The 22,561-nt window shown below is 34.9% G+C and overlaps 3 protein-coding genes across 9 annotated transcripts in view; 2 read left to right on the top strand and 1 right to left on the bottom strand.

Moving 5' to 3' along the window:
- Positions 1 to 2: 2 nt before the first annotated feature.
- mtres1 (mitochondrial transcription rescue factor 1) lies at positions 3 to 5,343 on the bottom strand. The gene is made up of 4 exons (NM_001145590.1): positions 5,251 to 5,343; positions 2,538 to 2,966; positions 1,193 to 1,265; positions 3 to 690 (listed from the first exon to the last, which is right to left on the bottom strand). The coding sequence occupies exons 2-4, from the start codon at positions 2,948 to 2,950 to the stop codon at positions 508 to 510; spliced, it is 669 nt and encodes a 222-aa protein (NP_001139062.1). The 5' UTR covers positions 2,951 to 2,966; positions 5,251 to 5,343; the 3' UTR covers positions 3 to 507.
- A 236-nt stretch (positions 5,344 to 5,579) lies between these two features.
- Positions 5,580 to 14,255, top strand: matn3b (matrilin 3b). 5 transcript variants are annotated; one of them, XM_087277860.1, is made up of 6 exons: positions 5,580 to 5,644; positions 5,788 to 5,899; positions 11,000 to 11,575; positions 13,146 to 13,277; positions 13,579 to 13,680; positions 13,875 to 14,255. In XM_087277860.1, the coding sequence occupies exons 3-6, from the start codon at positions 11,110 to 11,112 to the stop codon at positions 13,922 to 13,924; spliced, it is 750 nt and encodes a 249-aa protein (XP_087133986.1). In that variant the 5' UTR covers positions 5,580 to 5,644; positions 5,788 to 5,899; positions 11,000 to 11,109; the 3' UTR covers positions 13,925 to 14,255. The 5 variants fall into 5 exon arrangements, with proteins under 5 accessions (XP_087133986.1, XP_087133984.1, XP_087133983.1 ...); NM_001012385.1 differs by lacking the exon at positions 5,580 to 5,644 and adding an exon at positions 7,046 to 7,450 and having other exon boundaries at positions 5,681 to 5,899; positions 13,875 to 13,924; XM_087277858.1 differs by lacking the exon at positions 5,580 to 5,644 and having other exon boundaries at positions 5,661 to 5,899.
- Positions 14,256 to 15,289: 1,034 nt separating this feature from the next.
- The window catches only part of wdr35 (WD repeat domain 35), a 48,068-nt gene continuing 40,796 nt past the window's right edge, over positions 15,290 to 22,561 (top strand). Inside the window, exons 1-13 of one of the 3 annotated variants that reach the window (NM_001145589.1) lie at positions 15,290 to 15,541; positions 15,733 to 15,850; positions 15,976 to 16,047; positions 16,119 to 16,211; positions 17,438 to 17,566; positions 17,762 to 17,895; positions 18,932 to 19,097; positions 19,204 to 19,352; positions 20,563 to 20,688; positions 20,763 to 20,948; positions 21,359 to 21,391; positions 21,699 to 21,755; positions 21,853 to 21,913. In NM_001145589.1, coding sequence (NP_001139061.1) covers positions 15,518 to 15,541; positions 15,733 to 15,850; positions 15,976 to 16,047; positions 16,119 to 16,211; positions 17,438 to 17,566; positions 17,762 to 17,895; positions 18,932 to 19,097; positions 19,204 to 19,352; positions 20,563 to 20,688; positions 20,763 to 20,948; positions 21,359 to 21,391; positions 21,699 to 21,755; positions 21,853 to 21,913 — 1,348 coding nt within the window. In that variant the 5' untranslated portion in view covers positions 15,290 to 15,517. The remainder of the gene's footprint in view (positions 15,542 to 15,732; positions 15,851 to 15,975; positions 16,048 to 16,118; positions 16,212 to 17,437; positions 17,567 to 17,761; positions 17,896 to 18,931; positions 19,098 to 19,203; positions 19,353 to 20,562; positions 20,689 to 20,762; positions 20,949 to 21,358; positions 21,392 to 21,698; positions 21,756 to 21,852; positions 21,914 to 22,561) is intronic. The other 2 variants (XR_015505305.1, XM_087278267.1) reach the window with 2 other exon arrangements.

Genomic DNA, 22,561 nt, shown 5'->3' with positions numbered 1-22,561 from the left:
GATGTGTTTTCATGTTTGTTTTTATTTACTCACCGAGGGTCAGTGGGTATCTTGTTTACAAACAGAGATCAAAGTTGTGTTTTGCGTATTCCACTCTGAAAACTGCTTAATAGAAATCCACCAAAGCCATAAAGACAAAGGTCAAAACAAATTAAGCAATTATAATCAAGGGATCAGAGATCCTGAAAACATTTGAAATTCTAATAATTGTTTTCTGTGACTCCAGTAAATACTACATACAATTGAAAATTCATATAACCAAAACCAACTCTAAACAATAGGATGTGTTTGTGAGCTGTAAAGTTCATAACCTCTTCAAGTAGTTTGAACCACTTACGAGAACTACTGTCAAGTGACATGATATGAAAAAGCTTCTGCTAGCCAGAAAACACCTCATAAAATTCTCTGTCTGCAGTTTCAGAATCAAACGACTGGAGAGTGGATTAGGAAATACCACTTTTGTCCTACTTTCTGATCTTTCACCCATTAAGCACTTAGTCTTGGTCTTCAGTCCTTGTAAACATCCTTTCTGGGAAGTTGTAGACTTTTCCAGCTTCTTAGAATGACTTTCAGCTTTTCGCCATCTTTTGTCTCTGAGACCACCTTTTTTAAGATCACCCTCTTCAGCAAGATAGTGTCCCTTTCCTTGTCATCACTGAGGATCTGATCCAAAGTATCCCCCACCTTAACCTGTAGGAGGCAACAGACCATCAACTGTTGTAGTAAGGTGCAGTTTCTGCTTATACTCGTAACTAAAGGCAACATGAGGATGTTTAAGGAATTGACTGGCATTAGACAAACAGCTGAAGTCAAAAGTATTATCCATCCTGTTAATTCCTATAATATTTTTTATTTCGGAGAAAGTCTTATTTGCTTTATTTTGGCTAAACTATCATTATATAACGACTAGCCTAATTAACGTAACTTGCCTAATTAACCTAGTTAAGCCTTTTAATGTCACTTTAAGCTGATCACTAGTCTCTTGAAAAATATCTAGTAAAATATCATGTACTGTTATCATTGCAAAGATAAAATAAATCAGTTATCAGAAAGGAGTTATTAAAACTTTAATTTTATTAACTTTTTGTCAAACAGATATTGGGGGAAATATACAGGGGGGCTAATAATTCTGACTTCAACTGTATATAAAGGTAGCTGTTTTGATTTTTACCACTAGAGAGCGCTGACTTACCAATTTGCCCTTCTTGGACAGTTTCTGACCGTTCAGTCTCAATTTGAGGCTATAGAAAGAATCCTCAACACTACTGTAAAAGAGATACAGCTGTTAGTCACTTACACCACCAGCCCAAAAACACGCACTAAAAAGTACAGTCTAAAAAATATAGTCTGTGCAGTCCAATAGGAGCATTTGACAAGGTAAAATGAAAAGCTGAACTAATATAAGAGATATGTCTTAATGTGTTAGTCATAAAAGATTAATATATATTTCACTGTAACATCAAAGTTAGCTTTATTGTCGATTCAACCACATGTACAGGACAAACAGAGTATAAAAATTGCGTTACTCTTATATATACATATATTATTAATACAAAAAGTAGAATTTAAAAAAGAAATGACAATAGAATTACACATATAATATAACAAAAATACAAGTGATAAATTAAAAAAAAAATGCATTCATTTTCTTTTCAGCTTGGTCTCTTTTTTTAATCTGGGGTCATCACAGCGGAATGAACCGGCAACTTATCCAGCATATGTTTTACAGAGCAGATGCCCTTCCAGCTGCAACCCAGCACTGGGAAACACCCGTACATTCACACTAGGAATGGGACAATAACCATTTTCAAGGTATACCGCGGTTTGGAAAAATGAAGGTTTTAAAACTGCCAAAATTTTCTGTAATGCCGTTCCTTAGGTATGTGTAAGATTTTTTATTTACATTTTTTTTTTTTGTTTTTTTTAGGACAGCAGTATCTCCAGCAGAAAAGATCTTTAAAGATGCCGTTTTAAATTGTAAAGAAATCTGTGTTTTTTTAAACAAATGAAGACAGCAGAAGTCAATGAGTGATTTGATTTATTTAGCCTGACGTCTTTACTGCTCCAAAATATGATAAATCTTTCAAAAAAATCAAATATATTGTTTTCAAAGGGGAAAAAAGTTTTTTTTTTTACCCAGACATTTAAAACTAATATATTTTAGAGCAGCAATCACAATACCGTGATATTTTTATCCAAGGTTATCATAGTGTCAGAATCTTATACCAGCCCATGTCTAATTCACACACACACACTACGGACAATTTAGCTTACCCAATTCACCTATAGCGCATATTTTTAAACTGGGGGGAAACCGGAGCACTCGGAGGAAACCCAGGCACATGGCAAGGAGTGCCAACCTGAGTTGTGCAGATTTAAAACAGTATATAGTGCAAAAAGTTTTTAAATATAATAAATATAATAAAGTGACAGTGTCTCAATGATATACAGGAAGTAATTATAATATTATTTATGTGAGTTGAACTGAGAACACTAATTTTGGAAAAAGTAATCTCTGAACATCTTCTCGGACTTACTGTCTTGCAATATCCAATCCAGACTTCAAAACCAGATCAAAACGTAAGGACTGGACGACTTTCTCGTTGTCTTTGTAGTTATTTGGCAGGCCTGGGTCATCTGGAAACTCATCCTCATAATCGCTAGTCTCTTCTTCGGTCTCTTCCTGGTGCACTGCTTTTTGTTTCCCTTTCTTTCTTGTGCTCTTGAGTCGGATCTGATGGAGAGTCCAGCTCTGCCGAGCATCCCATGATTTTGGTCCCATTGCCGTCCGGTGTGTTTGGGAAGTGGCTGAACCCCACAGTTGACGAGCGTGTAACATCCGTGGGCACCACATGCTGAGGCCGGAGCCATGGCATGGTGTGAGCAGCTGCAGGGAGTTCAGTCTGCCTAGCTGCCGCAGGGCCAGGGCCTGCACCGATAGACTCTGCATACTGTTACACTGAACACTGGATACAAGAGGAAAAGATTAGTGAAAAGTGATGACAAGCATGTACAATTCACACTGCTCAGAGCTATCGTATTTTACAGATTTAAATTCAAATGTAATGGAAATCCTCTAAAGCAGTGTTTCTCAATCACGATCCTGGAGGACTACCAAAACTGTGTGTTTTGGATGTCTCCTTTGTCTGTCACAACCATTACAGGTCTTTCAGTCTCTTTCAATGAACTGATGATCTGAATCAGGTATGTTTGGTTAAGAAGACATGAAAAATGTCTAGAGCTGACAGACACTGTTCTAAAGCAAAACAATGAGGTGTATAGAGGGATGTAGTCATCTTATTAATATTAAAGACACCCCCACAATGCAAGTCATTTGTTATTTGTTTTTTTTATTTATATGTTATTAAAAAAATGAAAACTTGCATATAAAAAATAAACAAGGAGTCTGCAAAGTCAGTTTCAGAAATGAAATATATAGAGAGAGAATAGCTTGAATTATGTTGGCAGAAAAAGGTAACAAGACAAAACATTTTCAATTCATATTGTTGTCATCAGTGCCAGAAAAGTCACAAAAAAAGTTTCAAAACAGTAAAATAGACAAATTCCACAAGTTTTTTAAGGACTTATTATTATATAATTATATAATAATTATATAATTATTAGATAATTTATTATTTACATAAAATGTTACATGCACAATTTATTTAATTCTTTTCCCTAATGTTATAATTTATAAGATTTTAAAATTAAGGACTCATTATTACATATATGGCGCTGAAAATAAAGTAGTGCTGGTAATTTATGTACAGAAAATACATGAGAAAAACTTTTGTGTTATTTTATTGAGGTAAAGTTTGTTTTATATTTGCACATTTGTTCTTTTATTGTTTACCACGCTAATTTGAATATTTGGTTTGAAATCACATTTAAGTTTGACTTCCAAACAATATTAGCACTATTTATTTGACAGTGAACAATGTTGTACTTCAATAGTCAATGGCTGCTAATATGATTTCCCTGGTTATAATTTGCAAATAGCACATTTCAGAAATTATAATATTAAAGATAAAGTCTGAATGTGCATATATAAAACCAACTTTACCCCAGTGGTATTTTTGGTAAAAAATTTACTGTGTGTATTATGAAGCTAATAGCACTGACAACAAATAACGATGCTTTTGTCATCGTCTAAACTTCATATAGCGATAAATGACTTGTTTCCACACTTAAAAAGTAAACATAACTAAACTAATGAGAATAAAGAATAAGAACATCCATTGGCAATCACGTTAGTGTCATATAATCACAACATCAGCTCATAACATGTTTTTACACTGACATTTGAATTATTTATTTATTTTATAATAAAAAAACTTACATATATCAAAAAACAAGTCTGCAAAGTCTACCAAACATTTTTAATTCACCTTGTCGTCATCAGTGGCAAAACATTTTTAAAAAGTATCAAAACTGAAAACAATGTAAAGTCAAATTAATTCCACAATGTTTTAAAGGACTAACTATAATTTTATTTACATCAACACATGCAAGTTTTTCTCTGCTGCTGTTATAATTTGTTTAATTTTAAAATCAAGGACTCATTATTACATTTATAGCTAATAATTAAAGTAGTGTCGATAATTTATGTATAGTAAATACATAAAAAAAACGTAAGTGTTTTTTTTTTATATAGAGGTAAAGTTGGTTTTATATTCGCACATTGGGACTTTCCCCTTAATAATATAATTACATAAAAGTATTATTTGTACACTCTAAATAGTAAAATCATATTAACGTTAGCAGCCAATGACAAGGTACAACATTGTTCAGAGTCAAATAAACAGTGTAAATGTTGTTTTGAAGTCATACTTGCAAGCTAATTAGTAACAAGTAACATGGTAAACAATATAGAGACTGCTAAATGAACGAATGGGCGAATATAAATCAAACTTTACCTGTACTGTTAATATTTGTACAAATATACTGTGTGTATATGCAGCTAATAGCAATGACAACAAATGACGATGCTTTCATGATCGTCTAAACTTCACATAGCGCTAAAGGACTAGTTTCTACATTTATAAACTAAACATAAATAAACTGATGAGAATTAAAGAATAACATTTATTACCAATCACGTTAGCGTCATATTATCACTACATAATCAAAAATATGCATATACATCAGCTCATAACGTGTTTTTACACTGACAACAACATTTCACTATCAATACATGCAAAAGTAAAAGTTTTGTTCTTAACAACTACATTAAAAATAGAGATATTTTACCTATTTAAGTGATCTCTTCTTGACTCTAATCTTGACTTGAACTGATCAACGAGCACAGCAAAAACAAACCAGCAGTCTCCGTGTCTGCAGTGCACACTTGTTACAGCGTCCTCTATAGTTGGGATGAATTACTAAACAGCGTAAAACAGTTTATCAGGATTTACACCAACCAGGCTTTGGTGATATCATAAAGATATACACATTAACTGAATAACTTTTCATTCGTTTTATTTTGGTTTGATATTTTCTAGAATGCTTTGTGCACTTTGTATAGTTTACCATTCTGCTCCTGTATTTATAGAAAACTAAACGCCCGCCCCGTCAAGCACACTTGTTTCTCTGGATTGGTGGCTGACGTTGGACGTCTAGGGGTCCAGCAGCTTTAAAACATCATGTGAGCGCCTCCTTCTGTCAAAACTCTCACCGTGAGGCGGAATACCAGCAAGAACGGTCACCTCTGCATTCATCTTCATCAACATGACATGCTTTATTTACGTTTTTGCCTTTTTTCTGTCTGCATTTTTAATGGAGGCGCAGGGCACGTATGGTCCTTACGCGCGGAACCACAACCAGCTGTACGCGGGCCGGCAGAGATCACCTCACATCAGCCCTAATATACCTGGACACGGTAACTCCATCAACATTGGAGGTAATCATTCATTAATGTTATTTAGAGTTATTGTTATTATTAACAATAATAAATATAAAACAATCAACACGTATAATTAATGTCGAGCCTTGTTTAAAATGGATAACTAAAAATAAATAATAATAATAATTACAATACTAATGATGATGATAATGATAATAATAATAAAACACAAGTTGTAATAATAATTAAAAGTTTAAATGACATTTGAGAGTTATGTCTTAAAATGCATTAGTGCTTTTCTGGATCAAAGATTTATGCTACTGTAGTCCTGTGAAGTTATGTAATCTATTCACACTGCTGGTGGACTTGCCATTTTACAGTAGCCCTATTATTAGCTGATTATTTTGTTCAGGAAGTACTTAATCATAGATCAGAGACCTTTAGACTTCTATAAACTTGAGAACAGTGGGGTTCTAATTAATGATAAATTAGAGGAATTAATGAAATCTAAAAACCACTAGCTTGAAGAATATGATTTCATTACTTTATGTATTGATTTAAAAGAAGATCATGAAATAATTATATAGGCTACTTTATTCTATACACTTATATGGTTTTTCAAATTCACATATAAGTTCCACAGCAATCTACATGATATGCTAGTTTAACAATATATATTTTTTACATTTTATGCTACAAATAAACTTTTTTTTCTACACTTTAACTGGGTCCTACTCTTTACCTGTAATCAGTAATCTGGTCATGTGTTCTAAAGATGCCTCTGAATGACTTTGTTTTATTTGAGAAGTGATTTTGGTGCTACAACATGTTTCTCCTCCAGGCTGATATTAAATATTGCAGGATCTAGACCTGCAGGCATTCCCAGAGAACTTCTGAACACCCTTTAATTTCATTTCTAGAAAATGAAAACTGTTAACTCATGCTTTTGCTAGCAAAAAAGTGTCATCACAAATCCTCATGAATATCATATTGCGTAAAACCATCAGAGTAACGGCTTACTTTAATGCTTCTCTCCCTCCCATTCTTCTGAAACTTATTTCACCCTACATCTTTATCCTCTGTTTTTCCTCAGTCTATTGAATCTTGTCTTTTCCCCATTCTTTCTCTCTTCCTGAGTATTTTTATGTATCTGTTCACCTGTTCTCTCTCTCTTTCTCTCTCTCCCTCTCTAACCAAACACAGCTCATGGCTTTAATCCCAGGTTTTACAGCTATCATCATCCCAACCCTCATCAGCATCATCCCCAGCGGCCGCCCTGGAAAGGGCCTCCCTTCATCTACCACCGCCCTGTACCTATCCAACCTGTCCGGCCAATCTCACCAGTCCAACCTGCCCGGCCAATTGTGCCCTCACTACCCAGAATACCAGTTGTGTTACCTGCCCCTACAGTACCCATGCCAGTGAAACCAATACCCACTCTTCCCCCTCCACCTCCACCTTCAACACAGGCTACGACTACAACCACTACAACCGCTACAACTGCTACAACCTCTACAACGACTACAACTACAACTAGCACAACTACTTCACAGCGGGTCAGTACCCCCCGTGCCACAACTGCCCCTGCCAAGCCTCCCACTGTCCCAGGTAGACCAATCCCACCCCACCGGGTGCAGACCACATGTCTGGTACTCTTCAATCCAACATAATAATATTTTTCTCCTCTTTCTTTTTCTCTCTTCAAGGAGAACTGACACAGATTGAATGGTCATTTATCATTAAACAAGCAAGACTGTGAAATAATTCTGCACAAATAGCATTAATCTCCTCAGTAGCCGGGATTCCACTAATGTGAAGTGAATCTTTTTAAAGTAAAATCAAAAAACAAAATGTGAATTAGGTTTCCATCAAGTTGTTAGAGTAGCTGACAATTGTATTGGTAACCCAGTAACCAGCAGGTTACTAATGTTACTAATTCACTAACAACTAATGTTGTGTTTAGTATTGACCCTTTTCCAGTGGAGTAAAGTAACAAATTACAAATACTCAAATTACGGTAATGTTTTTAGAAATTTGTAATTTACCAAGAAGTTTTAAAATGTGTACTTTTACTTTGCTTTGAGTACATTTTTTTTGTGCAGTATTGGTACTTTTACTCAATTCCTTTTCATCAACCTGCAGTCACAACTTTATTCTTGTCTATGGGGTCTGGCTAAAGTAGAAAAATTAGTTCTGTGATTCCTGTCCAATCTAATCACACATAGAAAGTCAATCGCACCATACTGAACAACCTCAAGACATGAGCGCTTTATAAGTGCACCAAACTGTCTGGAAGCATTAAAAGTGTCTAGGAAGATGTCCATAATCTTTACACGCATTGACCCAGAGACTGTTTTGACTGCGTGTAACTGATGAGAAGATGAAGGATGTTTACTGTATGATGACTTTAAATACTAAATGGCCTTAAACTATAACTAAATGCACTACAGAATGTAACATTTACACACACTCACACAAATTGCAGGTAAATGCATAAGCTTTTTACAGTGTAATGCCCACTGCCTGCTACTCTTGAGTACTTTTAAAAAGCTACTTTTTACTCTTTGAGTAATTTCTGCAACAGATACTTTTTTGGACAAGTAATGGTACTTTTACTTAAGTATGATTTTTCAGTACTCTTTCCACCACTGCCCTTTTCACAAGACTGTTATGACGAATTTAACAGTCATCATAATCCTAAATCCTTGAAAGTTTTTAACATTTTGATAAACAAAAATGTATGAACATTTATATGCATTTATGAACATATTATAAAAGCTTTTCATCAAATTACAAAAAACAAATTACCGCTTATGCGAGGTGTTTCTAATGCAGCATCTATGGGGCTGAGAGTAAATCTGACATTATTCCCTCCTCTGGCTGCAGTTATCAGTCTCACACAATTCTTTTTCGGAAAGTTTTGATAACAACATCGAGGAGTTTTTCTTTTGTTATTTCAGCAAATAGGATTGTAAAAAAATGTTTGTTGTACTCTCCCATTCACTGCGCTCTAATTTTATCCAACCATGAGGTTGTTGTTAGATCAGATACTCTCAAAGAAATATTTTTTTTTTTTGCTCGTTCAAACTACTTATTTAAAATGAGTTAAAATAAAACAATTCTTAAGATTTTATTGGGACAACTTAATTTTTTTGGGCCCTATCATACATCTGCCGCAATGTGGCGCAAGGCGCGATGCAATTGTTGTTTGCTAGTTTTGACGTTTTGCGCCAAGCGATTTAAATAGCAATTGCATTTGTGCTCACATGCGCTCCCATGGGCGTTCTGGTCTAAAAAGGGAAGCGTGTTGAGGTGTATTACTGGTGCGTTACTATTTTTAGAAACTATAATAGATTTTTCAATAGACCTGAACAAAGCCGGTCTATTGTCCAGCGCAAAATATTAAGGATATATATAGGATAGAAATATAAAGGATTAAAACATTACAAAACATTATTTTCTAGCCTACATAAATATAAAAAACACTGCCTTCATGCCTTCTTCATCTCAGGGGGGCTTTTTCAGTTTATTCATAACAATGTTTGTTTATTCATAACAATGTATGCTTTTGTATAATGTTATAATTATTAGCAGTATTATTTATTATATCCATATTTATATTTGTTTTGTGTAAAAACAAGCTTTGATTTGCCCACCTGTCAGGTTTTAGACAATATGGGGCACAGCATGTGTATTTGAATATAACTCTGTTTTTTGACCACACTTCGTTATTACTGTTCATTTATTAATTTGCTGAAAATTAGAACTGAATTTAGAAATAGTTTTGAAACAAATATTTGTGCTTAGCAAACAAAATTAATTATTTATAGGCTAATTGATGTCTGTGCGTACAAGGTTTCCCTATCCACGAGAACGAAGTGAAAGTAGATACAGAGAAAGCTTATCTCTCAGTCTCTGCAGATGGTCTGTTTAACTGTTTTCTTGCTAGTGAAATGCTCAGTTTTTCCACTTCCACTTACTTTACGTCATGTAAATAGCAAATGTGCCATGGCGCAACGCAACTGACACTTAAAGGAATGGGAGATGAGACTCTGATTGGTTTATTCTCAAACAACACCCATAACTCATTAAGAGAATAAGCTCAACCCTTATATAGACCATGCGCCACGGTGCAAAGCGGATTTTTCTGTCCTTAAATTAGCAAAAGTGGATTCAGACACGCCCTGAATGCATTTGCGCCCTGCGTTTTGCGCATGGATCGTGAAAATAAAGCCCTTTATGTTCAATCCACATAAATTTGTTAAAAGTGTTAAGTTAACTTAATCAATATGTATTGGGACAACATGAATGAATTGTGTGGAACCCTGCATTTTTTACAGTTTAAGGTTGTGGCCGGAAGTTGACGAAAATGATTTATATTATTTATGAACTTTCGAATTAATTGTATTTTCTTAACGTCTACCCCCACCCCAACTGTAAACCCAACCATCACAGTAACGTAAAAACAGTAGTACCAAGTATTATTTATGTTATTTATTAAATTACTCAATACATTGTATTTTTTAACATCTACCCCTATCATAACCCTAAACTCAACCATTACAGTACTGCAAAAATATTGATTGTTGTTATACAGTGTCATAAATGGTGCTATATTGATGTACATATCTGCAGCTGTATCCTATCTAGACCTTACCCAACCATGACACCTTCCACTATTGAGAAACCTGGAAATGTGAAAAGGATCTATAAACACAAGCTGCTGTTTTATTGGCTCGGTATAGCAGGATGAATTCTGATTGGCTGTTAATATTTTGAACATTCATTAACTAGGAAACACCTATCAAAAATAAATCCAGCAATATTACAATTTTCATAGTAATGTGGATATTTACATTTCATCTTTTTTTAAGAATGATGGGTAATAGTTTTGGAGTGAACAGGCATTAATGCTATTTGTGTATATTGTACTCGTGTTCTGTTTTTTTTTTTTTAGCACAAATGGAATTAACCGACTCAGTTTCTTTCTGTTTTTCAGTCACAGAGCTGCACTGCTAACCGTGGAGCCTCTCTTTTTCACAAAACACTCTTTTTTTAACACATTAATCTTTTTCAGAAGCACACACTGATTGCACATTTTATGAATTTTTAATATTTATGTGATTTTAATACTAATTTATTATTTATCTCCCACAGCTCCAGCAGAGCCCTGCAAGAGTCGTCCACTTGACCTGGTCTTCATCATCGACAGCTCTCGAAGTGTCCGTCCTGCAGAGTTTGAGAAGGTCAAAATCTTCCTCTCAGAAATGGTTAACTCTCTGGATATCGGATCCGATGCCACAAGAGTCGCGCTGGTCAACTACGCCAGCACCGTCAACATTGAGTTCCATTTGAAAAAGTACTTTAGTAAGGCTGAGGTCAAGCAGGCCTTCTCCCGTATTGATCCACTCTCGACAGGAACCATGACTGGCATGGCTATCAAAACCGCCATGGAGCAAGTTTTTACAGAAAATGCTGGAGCCCGGCCGTTAAAAAAGGGCATTGGTAAAGTGGCCATTATTGTGACAGATGGAAGACCGCAAGATAAAGTCGAAGAGGTGTCAGCAGCAGCAAGGGCTTCTGGGATTGAAATATACGCAGTAGGAGTGGACAGAGCAGAAATGCGGTCCCTCAAGCAGATGGCCAGTCAGCCGCTCGATGACCATGTGTTTTATGTGGAGACATACGGAGTGATCGAGAAACTCACATCCAAGTTTAGGGAAACGCTCTGTGGTAAGAGAACATAGAGGGTTTAATCTACAATTATGAAGCACTTAAAGTAAAATAAAAAGTGTTTAAATATATATTTGGGTCAAAAATGAGCTGTCCTGTTTTGCAAAAGTAATTTTATATGCTTAGAAAGCAAAATTTTAGGCCTTAAAAAGTCTTAAATCTACTGAAATGTTGTGTTGGGGGTCTTAAATCTTTTTTAACAGGTCTTAACTTTACTTTGTTTATGTATAGCTACCCAATCTGGCCATTAACACCCTTACAATCACCAACAATCCCAATCTCAATAAAACTATTAACTTTTAAAAAATAGCATTTAATTACTTTCTATTTATTTACTGCTGAGGATACAGACCCAACCTTTATTTGCTATTTTTTATTTTATATTATTGTATTATCAAATGTATTCAATTATAATTATTTTTTGATAGGGCAAGTGAAAATATTTTCCAACTAGGATATTCAAAAAAAATCCTTAGCATGTAGCCCTGTATAAAGTCTGGTTTATACTTCTGCCTTGTGCGTTCCTATGCATTTGTACTTCATTTATACTGCATGCTTTTTCTGTTGCTCTGCAATAACACTTCTGAAACGCTAGCTGGCAGGGAGGTTTTTATGTTCCTCTGTGTCGAGTTACTTCGCTGGTGTTTTGTTTTTTTCTGGTACCTTATTGTAAAAGTAGCTCAAACTCCCTCGTTTTGACGCAGGAACCGGCGGACGGGCAACAACTTTCATCATAAGGTAAACACAAAACAAAACTTTCCACCTAGAGCTCCTTCACGTGACTCAACACTTGTAAACACTCGTAGTATTTTACAAATATATCGATCGAGACCGTCTGGGAACAGTTTAGTTTGTCTGGGAACAGTAATGACTATTATTTGATTAAGCAAATAAATACTATTCAATCATTGGAATCAATATGTATATATATAGTGGAGTAAAACATAAATATAGACGGCAGATTTCGATCTATCACAGAGCTTGCGCTACGTGTCGTTGCGGCGTGTAGTTTCATTTTTTGAGAGGTGTGCGTCGGCAACGGCCACGATGAGGGTTGTGCGACCACTCAAAGGCTGCGCCGGAGCATACGTGTGCACTTTATGCAGAAGTATAAATCAGCCTTAAGTCTAAAATTTCACTTCAATGGTCTTAAAAAATGTCTTGAAAAGTCTAAAGTGTTAAAGAAACCTGCAGAATCCTTGCATGTGTTTATTTATAATTTTTTTTCAGTTGGATCAAAATACTTACTCTGACCTGTATTCATTCAAATACATAAAATAATAAGTGATCACACTATTCAAATTTTAATTATATTTTACATAATTAAACACTTTGTTGATAAATTTGTAAATGGCTTTGATTAAAGAAATGTAGAAATATATAAATCATTATAATCTTTGAATAGAGTCTTTTAATGCATCATCAAACATTTATTATTTGAATATATTTAAATCTGTTTGTCTTTGACCCATTTATATATTTAAATATTTTATTTGATTATTTCATGTTATATAAATGTTTATAATTAAAACCATGATTTCAACACAAAACTGAATAATAAATTTTGCAGGTTTCGACGCTTGTGCACATGGGCACAACTGCGAACATATTTGTGTCAGCAACAATGCTTCTTATTTCTGCAAGTGCAGAGAGGGATATGTTATCAACTCTGACAAGAAAACATGCTCTAAACAGACCAACGGTTTGTCATAAAAAAATATGCATTAATAAATTTGATGCATATCAAAGAATAAGATTGATGCATTTTAATGAAATGCATCTAAAAAATGCTTAAAACTTAATATTATTTTGGTACAAATCACAAAAATGCACTGAACAAATGTAATATCTTAAGGATTAAATATTGTATGTGTTATTGTAAATTCACTTTCTGAATGCATTAATATTATTTAAATCTGTTGTTTGAATTTATCGTGTGTGGAGTAAGTGAAAAATTTTCAGCAATAAAAGTATCTCGAAAATCATGTCTGTTTCTCTTACAGAAGAAGCAAGAGCAGATCTGACTGAAAATGCCTGCATGTGTGAGGCTCAGATTGCCTTTCAGCGGAAAGTTCACAACAGCATACAGACGCTCTCCAGCAGACATATCCTTTCATATTTATATAGTATTTGCTTGTTATCGCATATCCTATTAACTACTATCACAGTCTGATAGCAAATAGTAATTAAGTTTTAAATGTTTTTATGATGTATATTAAGATTTTTCATTGAAAGTTAATCTAATTTAAAACACTTGGTTATTGTGTTAACATTGTGTGTTTTTCTTAACTGTTCCTACTGGATGACATCTCAAACAGAGTCCAGCAGTTTGATCTTCGTCGTGCCTAGATTGGAAGATGGGACTCAAAGCTGCTTATCTGAATAAAATAAATAGTTATTTAAACTTTTATTGTAACTGCATGTGCATCCTCGTTTTGTTCATTTAACTGTTAAATATCTGTTCGTCATGTTTTGAGTATTATTTTTGAGTAATCGACATGTCAAAAAAAAAAAAAAAAGGACACAAATTGAAGTATTTGGAAGAATGCATTTATTTTTTGGAACAAATAGTAAAAGTAATATTGCTATTTTGGAGTGTTATGTAAAGTATACGCACATCATTTTATGTTTGGAAAATTGTACAAATATATGTGAATAAATAAAATATTGTTTGATGTCATTTTCTGTCTTTATATTGTTTGACTATTTGTTTTAGATTTTTGAATTCGTTTCACAGATATTCAAAATAATTATGGTATCACAAATGATTAGTTTTGATTAGATGAGGAGTTTTTAAACTGAGATGAGGGGAAAAAGTATACAAATTTAAATTAAAATGCTAAATTATGTTGTATATAACACATTTTGGGAAATACAAGAAACAAACAGTTAAAAAACAGCCTAAAATAATAAAATAATAATAAAAATAATAAAAATAATGATTTAATACAAGTAGTATAATAAATAATTTCAATCATTTGTAAAAAAAAAAAAAATTAATTAATTAATTATTTAAATACAAATACTTACAACTTGTGCGGTTTATTTAGCTGCGGCGACCCCTGATTAATATAGGGACTTAGCCGTAAAGAAACGAATGAATAATTACAACTTGTTAAAAAATGACCAAGTAAACACATCAATAAGCACATACATGCACTATTATAATGAGGGCCCTCACATGACGATGATCATGAGGTCAGGCCATGGCTCTAATTAAAGATTTTTTTTTTAATAGAATTAAAGATGGCAACAATGTGGCTCAGTGGTTAGCACTGTCACCTCACAGCAAGAAGGTGGCTGGTTTGATTCCCAGCTGGGTCAGTTGGCATTTCTTTGTGGTGTTTGTATGTTCTCCCCGTAATGGTGTGGGTTTTTCCGAGTGCTCCGGTTTTCTCCACAGTCCAAAGATGTGGTATAGGTGAATTAAATAAACTAAATTAGATGTATTTTATGTGTCTGAATTAATGATGTTTGCCAGTAATCACTGGGTTACGGCTAGAAGAGCTGTGTTAAACATATGATGGATAATGTTGGCGGTTCATTCTGCTGTGGCGACTCCTGATGAATAAAGAGACTAAGCCGAAGGAAAATTAATGAATGGATTGAATAGTTACAGATTGAAAGCCCTTGCCTCAGACTAACAATCAGAGAGTTTCTCAAGAGAACTACAAATCCCACAAACATCTCAATCCAGCATCATTTCCGGGTTTTGGTTACCTAGAAACCAAGCAAACCATTGTACAGGAGCGTAGATGGATGGAAAATCCACCGAAATTCCACATGCTTTGCAGAAGAGATCTAATATACAGTTCTTTGAGGAAAAGACAACGCTAAAATTACCCTAAGTCATTGCAACCGAAAAACACCGTTAGCATCCGATTAAAGCGAGACAAATCGGCCCAAAACGCTGCGGCAGGCTAGCAGGCTAAGCTAGCAAAGATGTTTATATACCTCAGCAAGAAGGTACTGTAAGCGTGACATACTGCATCAGTTGTTTTCGTCGTTATTTGAACATATTCTCTCACATTCAATACATGAACTCAGATTTTTGTTGGACATTAGCTGTTGTTTTTCATTTAAAAAATCGTTTTTGCAGATAATGTCTAGGTAATGCTGTATTTGCACAAATTACCTGTTGCATGTTGTTTCCTCAGATTGCGATTCCAAACAATACGGTTTTAAAGTGTGTGTCTTGGAATAAAGACCAAGGTTTCATCGCCTGTGGAGGAGAAGATGGACTTTTAAAAGTGCTCAAACTCGAGACTTACACAGGTGGAAACTTCTAACTACTAGTATTTTTGTTATATAGCCAGACACAGCCATCTGAATATTGCACTTCTACGTGTTTAGCATAGAAATTTTTAAGGAAATCCATCAGTAATGTTTTATTTTCTCAGATGATGCCAAACTGAAAGGTTTGGCTGCTCCTAGCAACCTCTCCATGAATCAGACACTGGAGGGTCACAGCGGTAAGAAAAAAGAGATTTGTGATATCAGTTTGATTTCTGTGCAGTTTCTAAACTTTGATTTGGCTATGCAGGTGCAGTACAGGTTGTGACGTGGAACGAGCAGTATCAGAAACTTACAACCAGTGATCAAAATGGCCTCATCATTGTCTGGATGCTTTACAAAGGTGCACATTCCCATAAATAATAATCTAGAAAAGAATGAATTAAATGCCATTCAAAATATGTGAGACTTTCTTTTTTTTTTTTTTTTTTGGAACAATATAAGAAGATATTTAGAGAAATGTTTTCTCAGTTGTCCTAATTGTACCTTTTATTTTTTTCCACACAAAAGCAGTTGTTAAAGATGACTTCATCATGTTCAATATAGAAGTGAATAATTACCAGCATTATCAGCAACTTTTTTATTATTATTAAAAAGATGCAAAAGTATTACAGAATATTGCAAATTGTAAGTCTTGTAAGTTTGACATATGGCCTGACACATAACATAACATAACATAACATAACAACATAACATAGGTGTCAGTGGAAAGTGTTATTTTTAACAACAATGCAGACTTCCATTCCATGAGACTATTAATTTTGCAGTTCAGTCTGAATTTTTTAGTTAACACTTAATCAAAATATGCAACAAAAAAAAAAAGTGTGTAGATTGTTTTAAATTTTTGTTTTTGTTCGAACTCTATTCTATACCTGGCTGAAAAAAAAAAGTTAAAATTACTTTTCTTTTTTTATGGAATTTTTAATAATATACCTTTTTGTAATATACTTACTGTAATAAACAAATATGTATTTATAGGTGTGCATTTTAACATCTTACATATCAAATATGCGCTCCAAGCCTTTTCTTGATTGAGACATGTCGAATTCTTCTTTTATCATTTGCAGGGATTCCAAATAGCTTTTATCTGTTTTATCTATTATTTTCTGTTAAGCTGCTTCTGACCATGACCTGTCCACACTAAATGGTTATAAGAGACATGTTTATATACAGGGATTCAAGGGAGTATATACAACAGCCTTATTCTCTTATGTAAGGAGAGATATCCAAGGAGAGATAAGTATTATACTTGGAGGGGAAATATGCTTTGTGCATTATACAGCTTGACGCATCAGAATCGGTACTCCGTATCAGCCGATTGTCATGACAAGGAATCGGTTCTTGGTATCGGCTGCAAAAATCCTGATCGGAGCATCCCTACTCTACTTTAAAAGCTTAATGTTGGTTGCTATTAACTGCTAATACATTGAATAAAATCTTCTGTTTTCTGAAAAAAGAACATATGACATTAGAATGAAATCAGGGTGATGATAAAACAGTAATTTTTGGCTTATCTGCCTCTTTATTAATGTGCAGCTCTGTGTTTACTTTACAAATATTGACAAACAGGTTCATGGTATGAGGAAATGATCAATAACAGGAATAAGTCTGTGGTGAGGAGCATGAGCTGGAATGCTGATGGTCTGAAGATCTGCATTGTGTATGAGGACGGTGCTGTGATTGTGGGCTCAGTGGATGGTAAACATTAATATAATCTTACTAATAGCAATACTATATATTTTTTTCCCAATTTGATTTATGTCAATTGATTGTATTATTGTATTTTAATGGAAGCAAAGCCATTCAGATGTAAATATGTAAATTTTTGTGTGATTTATTTATTTTATTTTTTTTAAGAAATATATATGTAATTATAACTTTGTTTTCTCACAGGCAACAGGATCTGGGGTAAAGAACTGAAGGGGACTCAGTTGGCACACGTGGCCTGGTCTCCAGACAGTAAGATCCTGCTGTTTGGCATGGCCAATGGAGAGATCCACATCTATGACAACCAGGGGAACTTCATAGTGAGTGCTGAGATGCTAGAAACACTACTTGTTTTTGTTGTCGTCATCATTGTCATTATTATATATCTTGATGTCATTCTTGATGAGTCATTGAAACTAGACAAACATATTAGTTTGGTTATTGGCTCCAATTTTTATCAACTCTGTTTGCTGTCTAAAGTCAAACATTTCTTATACTCCACCACACTAGAGATGGCTGACCATGCATTTATTACGTCACGGTTAGACTACTGCAATGCACTTTACTGTGGCATCTCAAAATCAAAAACTTCTCATCTTTAGTTGATTAAAAATGCTGCTTCTAGTGCTAGATTTATTTGTAATAGCAGGAAATATGACCACATTACACCTCTTTTAAGGGGCCTCCATTGGTTGCCCATCCATTTCAGAATTGTTCTTAAAGTACTTTTACTGGTACACTGAAAAAAATGTTGCATGCAGAACTGTTGCAAACAATTTATTTGTGTTGAATATAAACAAACAAATTAAGTTTAATAATGTTCAACTTAATTTGTTTGTTTAAATTCAACACAAATTGTTTACAACCACCTTACGTAAAAAAATTGAGTCATCTCTGAATAATTTTTTTCAGTGTATATAAATTCCTTCATAATCTAGCCCCAACCTATGTCTTAGAGCTGTTCTATTCTTACACTCTGGTAAGATCTCTCAAAGTGATCAAAATCTTCTTTTAGTTCCTCAGTCCAGACTGAAACATAGAGTGGACAGAGCTTTCTTAATGGCAGGTCCGCAGCTATAGAACACTTTGCCCCTTGAGATTAGAATGGCTCAATCTCTATCTATTTTAAATCACTACTAAAAACGTTCCTGTTCAGCTTGGCCTTGTAATATTACTTTAATAGTCTTTTTTACTGCTTCATTCTTAAATGTATTCAGTTGTTTTTCTTGGTTTATTTTTGTTTTTATAATCTGTCTCTTTATTTGACTTATGTACAACACTTTGGTCAGTTATGTGGTTTTTTTTTTTTAAATGTGCTTCATAAATAAATGAACTTGAACTTATGTTTCTGCCCAGATGAAAATGAGCATGAGTTGCTTGGCGAATGTGACTGGTGCTCTCAGTATAGCAGGTATCCACTGGTACCCGGGTACAGAGGGTTATCTGGAGCCAGAGTGTCCCTGTCTGGCTGTTTGCTTTACTAATGGCCACTGCCAAGTAATGCGGCATGAAAGCGATGACAGTGAGTGTTTTTTGTCCATGCTAATTGGCTTACAATGCATTCTAATACAGATCTGAGTATAAAAAGAGAAGGAGATAATAAACATGAAGTTATTAATTGTGTGTAGGTCCTGTGATCATCGAGACAGGTATGTGGAATGTGGCCAGTATCCAGTGGAATCATTGTGGCAGTGTTCTGGCTATAGCAGGATCACTCAGAAACAGTGGAGCAGAGAAAGAAATGAATGTTGTTCACTTCTACACACCATTTGGAGAGGTGAGAACTTAGCTGATAATCAATAAACCGTAATATCCTCGAGCACAGGGTTCCCTCCTGTTAGAAGGGCGAGAGGGGAGTTCGAGCTCAGGTAGGTCTCGAGAACTCCCCTACTTGTTGCCATGTGAGAAGTGTAACTAAGGTTGTCTTGGGTGATAACTTGGTTTAGTCGATTGCTATGGTGTATGTTTTTGGACGGTGGGAGGAAACCGGGAAACCAGAGGAAACCCACATGTACACTGGGAGAACATGAAAACTCCACACAGAAACACCAACTGGCCTGATAGGAGGTTAGACCAGTGGTTTTCTTGCTGTGAGGCAACAGTGCTAGCCACTGGGCCACCGTGTCGCCCCATCGAAGAAGAAAAAAAAAAGAGGGGGGGAGCTTTGAGATGAAGATAACTGCAGTGAAAAACTATGGTTATTTATTATGCTTCCGTAATCATCTAATACGGCAGATAACGGAACTAATGAGGTGCCAGCTGTGTTGATAATAAGCACGTGCTCCTTGAAAATAGTTTAGAAACAAACCACACTTTGAAAAAGTCTGTAAGAAATGTCTTTATTAGCTATTTATTTATATTATGGCAAATACATTTTCAGCAGCATTTTCTCCAGTCACACACTCCTTCATCAAATATTCTGATAAGTTGAATTGACGCTCAAATAAAATCTCTTATTTATTCATTCATATATTTTCATTTCATTTTTTCATCAGGAGTCGTCACAGCGGAATGAACCGCCAACTTATCCAGCATATGTTTTAAACAGCGGATGCCCTTCCATCTGCAACCCAGTACTGGGAAACATCCATACACACTCATTCACACACATACACTACGGCCAATTTAGTTTATTCAATTCGCCTATAGCGCATGTCTTTGGACTTGTGGGGGAAACCGGAGCCCCCGGAGGAAACCCACGCGAACATGGGGAGAACATGCAAACTCCATACAGAAACACCAACTGACCCAGCCGTGACTTGGACTAGCAATCTTCTTGCTGTGAGGTGACAGTGCTTACCACTGAGCCACTGTGTTGCCCAAAATATTGTTTCCATAAAAACAATGCTTTAAATAGAAAGTTGATAAGAACAGCGTTTATTTCTACTCATCTGTACTGACACTTTTAGCCTAAATAAATAAATAAATATTTTTTCTAACACTAAATGTTAACCATAGTGTTCCTGTTGATGTCATCATTTCTCTAGCACTTGCGGACATTGAAGGTTCCAGGCAAGCAGATGACTGCTGTATCATGGGAGGGTGGAGGACTCCGAATCGGCCTAGCTGTAGATTCCTACATTTACTTTGCCAACATTCGGCCAGATTACAAGGTAAAACAGATGTAAAGTTCTATTTTTAAAACTGGCTAGTGTCTCTGAGCTTACATCCTACTCTGTTTCTATAGTGGGGTTACTGCAGTAACACAGTGGTGTATGCATACACAAGACCTGATAGACTGGAGTACAGTGTGGTTTTCTGGGACACTAAGAATAACGAAAGGTTTGTCAAGTACGTTAAGAGTCTCATGTCCATTACCACCTGTGGAGATTTTTGCATCCTGGCCACCAAAGCAGATGACACACATCCACAGGTACTTAAACAGGGCTCTGTTAAAAGGATAGTTCACCCAAAAATGAAAATAATGTCATCATTTACAGGTTTCAAGCCTTTTTGAGTTCCTTTCTTCTGTTAAAACACAAAAGAATATAGTTTGAAAAATGCTGGAAACCTGTAACCATTGACTTCCATACTATTTGTTTTTCCTACCATGGAAGTGAATAGTTACAGGTTTTCAGCTTTCTTCAAAATATGTTCTTTTGTGTTCAACAGAAGAATGAAATTCATAAAGATATGAAACCACTGGAGGGTAAGTAAATAGTGAGTGAATTGTCTTTTTGGGTGATCTATCCAACTATTTTTTTTTATGACCAAATGCTTAGTTTCTGTTAGAATATTGCTTTACCATTTTGATTCTCTCTGTTGTCATATATTTGTAAATAGGAGGACACTGAAGCTGAGGCTGGATCAGCAATGGTAAAGATACCTCTTAACTCCAAATGTAGTCAAAGCTCTGAAAAGTGATACCAAATACACATTGATCATTGCCAGGATAAAGATTCTTTCAAAATGTTAAACAAATTAGAAAACCTAATCATACATACTGTACAAATGACTGTACCATGATGTTTTGAAAAGTAAGGACTAAATGACTCATTTTAAGAGCTACATTCAGATAAACAGAGGACAGTGGACAGTAGACCGACATAATATTTGAATGCAAAATTTCATACAATTTTGAGAAAGCTGTTCTTAAGTGCAAGATGCAACCACTTTACCACAGGCATTTAATGAGCTGTCCAATCAAAACACTTCAAAGGATCGGTCAAAGAGGAGAAAGGTATTCTGCAAATGAAGCTTCTCAGATATTACCTTGATGCTGAACAGTGAAGTGTGCTCATGCAGTAAAGAGATGCCTGTCTTTCCTCTGTCCACAGTATGTTCTGGTGTTGTGTAACTCCATAGGAACTCCACAGGACTCCAAATATATTGACATTGGTGAGTAAAGAAATACCAAACACACCAAATTCTGTGATTCTGTATTTTCCATTTCAGAAATAAAACTCCAGTCCAAACGTATAGTTTAATATAAAAATGGATTCTTTTCACTTCACCACTCTTGGTTTCTCAGCAGCAGATCTCATCATATTTGGGTAAACTTAGAGCGCAGAGAATGGGAGAGTACAACAATTTTTTTTTTTACAATCCTGTTTTCTCAAATAATAAAAGAAAAACTCAATGATAGTGTTATCAAGACATTTAGAATAAGAAAATTGTATGACAGCCAGAAAAAAGAACAACCTTAAATTTACTATCCTGCCCATAGACGCTGCATCACAAACACCTTGCATATGTAGTAATTTATTTTTTGTAATTTAATGCAAAGATGATATAACATAATTAAATGCAGATAAATGTACATACGTAAAAATACATACTTTGATTGATTAAAGATGCTGGTGATGACCGTTAAATGCATTATAACAGTCTTGTGAATGGTGAGAAAGACCCTAATTTATTAACGGTAAAGTTTCCTATGCCGAAAGCGATATTTAGATTCATACTGTATTTAAACATGTACTACGCTCTTTTTTTGCCCCTGTCACTAACAAACTAAACAGAACTAGAATAACAGTGGTAAGAAAA

The sequence above is a fragment of the Danio rerio genome, chromosome 13 (assembly GCF_052040795.2).
Source record: "Danio rerio strain M-AB ecotype USA chromosome 13, GRCz13ab, whole genome shotgun sequence".
NCBI lineage: Eukaryota > Metazoa > Chordata > Actinopteri > Cypriniformes > Danionidae > Danio > Danio rerio.
Note: the sequence above shows the minus strand (reverse complement) of the source record. Positions and strands in the feature narration are given on the sequence as shown.

Bases quoted from the DNA above. Each gene is read 5' to 3' on its own strand.
- mtres1 (NM_001145590.1), bottom strand. From the start codon at position 2,950: ATGCAGAGTCTATCGGTGCAGGCCCTGGCCCTGCGGCAGCTAGGCAGA. The intron at 1,266-2,537 runs GTAAGTCCGAGA...TCTCTTTTACAG, and splicing joins GGATTGGATATTGCAAGACA to TAGTGTTGAGGATTCTTTCT. The intron at 691-1,192 runs GTAAGTCAGCGC...TGCCTCCTACAG, and splicing joins TGTCCAAGAAGGGCAAATTG to GTTAAGGTGGGGGATACTTT.
- matn3b (NM_001012385.1), top strand. From the start codon at position 5,728: ATGACATGCTTTATTTACGTTTTTGCCTTTTTTCTGTCTGCATTTTTA. The intron at 5,900-7,045 runs GTAATCATTCAT...AACCAAACACAG, and splicing joins TAACTCCATCAACATTGGAG to CTCATGGCTTTAATCCCAGG. The intron at 11,576-13,145 runs GTAAGAGAACAT...TAAATTTTGCAG, and splicing joins GTTTAGGGAAACGCTCTGTG to GTTTCGACGCTTGTGCACAT.